General features: G+C 40.3%; 1 protein-coding gene across 1 annotated transcript; it reads right to left on the bottom strand.

The window, feature by feature from the left end:
- Positions 1 to 1,244: 1,244 nt before the first annotated feature.
- Positions 1,245 to 5,786, bottom strand: LOC135604758 (probable polygalacturonase). The gene is made up of 6 exons (XM_065094409.1): positions 5,434 to 5,786; positions 4,170 to 4,290; positions 3,722 to 3,896; positions 3,551 to 3,621; positions 2,782 to 3,461; positions 1,245 to 1,349 (listed from the first exon to the last, which is right to left on the bottom strand). Exons 1-6 carry the CDS (start codon positions 5,572 to 5,574, stop codon positions 1,245 to 1,247), a joined length of 1,293 nt encoding a protein of 430 aa, XP_064950481.1. The 5' UTR covers positions 5,575 to 5,786.
- Positions 5,787 to 6,433: the final 647 nt, after the last annotated feature.

The raw sequence follows: 6,433 nt of genomic DNA, 5'->3' as shown, positions 1-6,433 counted from the left end.
TATTTCAAATAAAATAATTTTCGTATGAATCGAAGTTTTCAACAAAGAGTTACAATAGATTTAGTTACCCAAGATCAAAGAACAAATCTCAATTTTATAGAATTCACAGGGTCAACTTCAACAGAAAACTAGGAGGGCATTTGGACTCTAAATCCTTCAATCTAAGTATCAAATGAAAGATATACGTGTCTAATTTAAAATAAAATAAGTTTGGAATAAATCAAAGTTTCCAATAGGGACTTATAGGCAGTTCATTATCAAAAGGTCAGAAATTATGATCCCTATTTTGTAGAATTCGTAGGCTTATTTGAAATAGAAGTTTGGATAGGCAAACTTACTTCGAATTCTTAAAATAAGCTATCAAAAGAAAGAATTATGAGTCTATATTCAGATCAAATAAGTTTGTCCAAATCAGAGGTCAGTGCATAAAGTTATAACCATAACAAGGTAGAAAGGTCAGAATCTCGGAAGTTTCACAGATTCAAATCGTTATATCTAAACAGGAGATATATCAAATACAAGGCTAGAACAATTTAAAGTTCCTCATATTCAAAACAAATGTAGAGATAAAATTGCAGTAAGAAAAGGTTAGGACACTTGTAATAGGAAAGATTAGAAAGCTTGTAATAGGAAGGATCGGAACACTTGCAATAGAAAGGATCGGAACACTTGCAATATAAAAGATTAGAAACCTTGCAATAGGAAGGAGGAATGGGAATAAGAAATAAGAGATGTAGATGAATGAAAGTTTAACTTCTATGGAAGCACTTCTCATGATTTAAATGATTTATTTTATTCATTTCCTACATGTAGAGGAAGAGGACATTAATTTCAAATAAAATAAAAATAGGTTTACTCTACCCATTTTTACCTTCCAAGATAGATTAACTAATCTAAAAAAAATAAAAAAAATTTATTGAAATGTATTTGTATTGACCGATCAGAATTACATTCTAAGACTAATAATTGTCTCAAAAGATCCAATATACACATATTATTGGACTAACCATGGGACCCTCGGCCGTGACACCTGAGGCATTCCTCAGCCTGACCAAACAAGTGCAAGCCATGGTGGCCATGATGCAGACGCTCGCTCCTCTCATTCCTCAAATCGTGTGGCTAGCGGCTCCCCCAACTAACTCGACTCGATAAAGGCCGAGTGCGTAGCAAGTCGGGATGGGGGAAGCCCGAGAGCAAGCGACGGACCCGAGAGGTTCGCCCGAGCAGAGCATACCCGCACCCTACTAAGTGACACTACCCCACTTCAAGCCTGACACCGTATCGGTTGACTTGGTGGATGACTCGCTCAGGGCCCAGTTGTCCCAGGTCAACCAACGCCTAGACGAGTTCTAGCACGAGTTCCAAAAATCACCGAGCGAGTCTAGCGAAGGCAACTCAAGCAGGTCCCATTTCACACAGGAAGTACAGGACAAGTCGGTACCCCTCAACTTCAGGCTGTCGGTATTGGAGACATATGACGGCGGCTCCGATCCCGCAGAGCATGTCTCCGCATTTCGGGCTCAGATGGCCCTCTATGGCACCTCCGATGCATTGATGTGCTGGGCATTTCCGACCACGCTGAGGGGATCGGTACGAGCGTGATTCAACCGACTGTGCCAATCTTCGGTCTTGTCCTTTGACCAGCTCACCCGGAAGTTTGAGCAGAACTTCCTCACCAACGTGTGACCTAGGCCTTCCATGGCCACCCTGCGAACTTCCTCTTAATATAGTATCGTTCTAGTCAAGTTTTTTTGTTATTGGGATAGGTGAATTCTTATGGATCCACCCCCTGAAGGAACCAAATATGATAATTTTTCATCATTCGGCTCGAGCAAGAATGAAATAAATGGCAAAAATAGATCCGTATAAAATCTACTTTTCATACATATCTTCATGTATCATATATAATGACTCTATGTAAGAAAAGATTTACTAAATTCTATTTTCTAGGGTTGCAACTATTTATTGCAACTAATTTAGTTCTTATAGGTAAATGCTCGATATCCAAGTCGGCTTATAAATTTGATCATAATCAAGTGTTTTTTGGATTACCTCATATTTTTTTATTGGTGTTTATCCCCCTAATATCTTAATTTTTTTACGTACAAAATATTTACTTGTTACTAATAAAGTCCAACCTATGTTCTTCCTTAGATCTCTTATTTCACTCTGATAGTGTTATAGATTTGGATCGATGAAGAGGAAATGAATATGTTTCCATACTGTAAATAAGGAAGTGGAATAAATAGAATATTGAATCATCCCACCTCACTTATTTTATTCTATAGGATCTAACGAAGCCTGTTCATGCATTACATGATTCAGATATGATCATAGAAAAAGTTCTCCTTAAATAAATCGACCTGTCCTCTACAACATAGGGTGCTTACGTGGTATTTGAAAGTGAAGATACATTTGGTTATGAATTCAAATGTTAGGGATAAAATCAATCGTTTTAGTGACAATCATAAGTCACCTCTCTTTGAAAAATTCATTTCAACTATTGGTATCAAATAAAGAATATAACACTTCCAAGTTGAAGAAAAGTATTCAAATAAATAACATGTCTTATTTTTTCAATAATCCATATTTATAGAAATGAAATATTATTGGATATTTCATCTGCCTTTGTTCCTCCCAAGTATGATATATGATGAATTACATCTGCCTCTGTTCAAGGCAAACATTTTAATCTGCCAAGCTTCAGGACATCATAGGTTATGCCATTAAACCATGAGTTGTAGAAAGCATCTCAACTCATGGTTTGGCTCTCTGATAAGCACACTCCTCTAGCCCAACACCATTCACAGGTAGATCATCTTCAGGGAAGGGGCAATGCGTTATACGATCTGGATATTCCGGAATCTGCGCACAGGGAGTGGGCGTCACGTGACTCGATACGCCCTCCACGTCGGTGCAGTTCCAAATCGGCTTCTTCGACTTCACCACCTCCGCCGTCACATTGTAGATGCATATTCCGGTGAAGGGCGCGCCGGGAATCCCCTCCAGCTTCGCGGCCATGGTCACGTTCTCGGCCACCACGTTGCTGTAACTGATATTCTGCACCACCGGAATGGCTTTCGGATCAAATTTGTCGTCCGGGTGCTGCCCGTAGGTGCCCGTCATCCAGAAGACCCACTTCATTGTGTGCAGATTCATTCTTCTCACGAATATGTCCTTCACGTAAGCTCCCCTTCCGATGGTCGTCTTGAACCTGACGCCGGATTCGGAGTGGATGGCCGTGATGTCTTCGGCCCGGACATCTTGGATTCCTCCCGACATCTCGCTTCCCAGGGCGATGACAGCGCTCGTGGGGGAGATGCAGGTGAGCCGTCTGATCACTATGTGTTTGCTTGACATGTTGAATGCAATCCCGTACTCATCCCAACCGCTTTTAATGGCGATGCAGTCATCGCCTGAGACTATGTAGCAGTCCTCAATGCGGACATTGGAGGATGAGTCTGCGAAGAAGAGAGAAACCACCAAAAAGAATCAATCGAAACAGCAACATAGAATCTACAACCCAAGTAAATGTAGGTACGATATCCACCTGGATCGATCCCATCAGTGTTGGGAGAGTTGACCGGTGCAAGAATTGTGATGCCTGAGACGATTACGTGGCTGCACAGTGCATTCATTCACGTTAACATCAGATTGTAACAATAGAATGGAAAGCAAAAGAAGCCTTCAAGTGTTCTGAAAGTAGATTATTAATATAAACCTGCTGTACACTGGATGGACATTCCACGATGGAGAGTTAACCAATGTAATGTTGGAAATCAGCACTTGTTTGCAGTACATCAATTCAATGAGGTATCCACGAGTGTAATTGAGTTCTTTGTTACGGAACATTTTCCACCAGGTTTCACCTTGTCCATCGATAGTTCCATTATTCCCTAAAAATAACAATAAAACTTGTTAGCATCACAATCAAATTATATTCTGTTCCCCATCTATGATGCAAACAAGTTAGATGATGATATATATGTGTCTTCTTGTCAATCAAAGCACGCCAAAACATCATAAACTGAATTAAATATTATAGTTTTTGATTAAAAATAATTTTTTTATTAAATTTTAGGGGATCATGGAATGACAACACGACGCAGGCTTTATGAATTTAGAAGTAATGTGATAGAAGTACCGGAAATATGCAACGTATATACTACCTGTTATGACCACATCGGTTAGGTTATATCCCATGATGAGATTACTGTATCTACCCCCAGCCGCATCTCTTCCTCTACCGTAGGAGGGCAAAGGGTCAATGATCGGCCACTCGTTGATATCCTGCACAAGCATATCACCATGATATGAATTGTCTTAGTTGATGCAGATTGAACAAAAGAACATAGTATTAAAGCCTCTATTAGCTACCAATAAACAAAAAAAAAAAAAGAGTATCCATGCAATTCATAAGCAATGTTATCCAAGTTGTAGTGTGAGAAGCCATAAAATGGGATTGCAGAATAGAAATTTATGTTATATAAGCTGCAGTTGAAATCTAACTTGTTCTCCCAAGTTTGTAGCATTAATAGAGTTTTGCTGTCTTCAGGAAACCCAATTAGCTACACAGATCTACAAGGTTTAGTCAAAAAGAAAACACTGAGAGATTGGATGACAGTACTCTTTCCTACAAAATATCAAAGAGAGAGTTTGTGTTTTGAGAGCAGTTTTGTGTTAGAAAGTCATCCACCTAACTTTTAGACTGATGGTGGTCCACACTGCATTCCATTCTTATGTTGGTTTCCTCGCATCCTTTCCTACCTTAAAGTTCTTACACTCGGAAAGAATGTCATTCTCAATTAAAACTTATTAATTTTGGAGCGTTATCTTCAAGATCTTGAAATTTGAAAGGAAATTTTTTATGTGGATTCTAATCCAAGATTATTGATGTTCAGATATGACATACAAGAGAAATAATAATAATAAAACAAAACAAATATTACTGTTTTCTTATTTTGAGAGATCAAAGTAGAGATACTAAATAGTCAAAAATCTACCATACAAATTGTAAATATTTCAGAAATTAATATTATCAAGACAAATTTAGATTTGTAGTGGCTTACTTCACTTCTTTTCCCTCATCAGTCCAAAGCGGTGACTATGCACATCGGATTAGACTTGTGAATTCTCCTTGGAGACGAGATGAAGGAAACGTTAGAATAGTATACACTCGCTATGTAACGTTCTGGTGGGGCTCACCAGTGACGAATCTATTCTTCATCCTCATCGTTCATCTGGCGAGAGCTGTCAGATGAACGGACTCTATGGGAAGGGCTACTAGCCATAATCACCACCGAGGATGAAGTCAATGCGGATGATAGAGGCGATGGTAATGACAGACATGCCGTGAACGATTATGAACATGCACTCTACATCGAAATAGATGGAGGAGAAGGTGGGGGAAGGGGGCGGAGGAGGGAGGCGGACCTGAGTGGCGAGGATGACGGCGTCGTGGTCGAGGAAGAGGGTGAAGTGGTCGGTGAGGTTGAAGGGCCCGGTGAGCCACCGACCGGCTGGCACCACCAGCATCGCGCCGCCGTCGTACGCCAACTTACTGAGGTTGGCCATGGCCGCCGCAAAGGCCGCCGTGTTGGAGGTCACCCCGTCGCCCACCCCGCCGAAGTCCGTCAGGCTGGCCACGTGGGCCTGGCATCCTCCTGCCCCCGCCGCCGCGTAGTGGAAGGCTTCTAGCTCCGTCACACTACCTGCCCGCCGGTGGTGGCGATGGCCGTCAGCGATCCCTATATACGCCGCTGTTACCACCGTCCACAGCACTAAAATCATCAACACCTGCACGTAACCGAGAAAAGTTGGAGTTTGAAGGATTAAAGCTTTGAGATAGGATTACTGGGAAAAAGAAAAGAAAAGGAGAAGAGGTGTTACACGGAATATTGGCTGCGAGTGCTCCATTGTCAGAGAGATGTGTCGGAAACAGAATGCTTCCACGGCTCGGCTCTTGTTCTATATATAGAGAGAGATGGAGAGAGAGAGAGAGAGAGAGATAGAGAGAGAGAGAGAGAGAGGAAGGCTAATTATAAATTATGTTATGTAATTAGTTAATTTCAGTATGTTGATTCGAGCTAATTATAGATTATTTATTCTGCAAACTAGAGTATGCATAACTTTAGATAGTTATATTATCCTTGGTTGAAAATAACATGTTTGTTGAGACAGTCTGGTCTCTCCTTTAAAATGTGATTTGTCCTACTCCAATGATATATTTTAGTTGATATATTATTGAGCAACACATAAGTCTTTTGTTACCACAATAATAAAATCGTAAAGTCTTAACCATTTGTACTTGACAAAAGCTATCATGAATTAATCTGTCTCTCTACTCTAATAAACTTAAATGGATTGATTATCATCATATTAAGATTAATTTGTTTCAAGTTGGCCCTTATAGGCTTGTACAATAGTTGCTACT

This window comes from Musa acuminata, chromosome BXJ2-2, assembly GCF_036884655.1.
Source record: "Musa acuminata AAA Group cultivar baxijiao chromosome BXJ2-2, Cavendish_Baxijiao_AAA, whole genome shotgun sequence".
Classification (NCBI taxonomy): domain Eukaryota; kingdom Viridiplantae; phylum Streptophyta; class Magnoliopsida; order Zingiberales; family Musaceae; genus Musa; species Musa acuminata.
The sequence above is the reverse complement of the archived record's forward strand: the minus strand, read 5'-3'. Positions and strand labels throughout refer to the sequence as shown.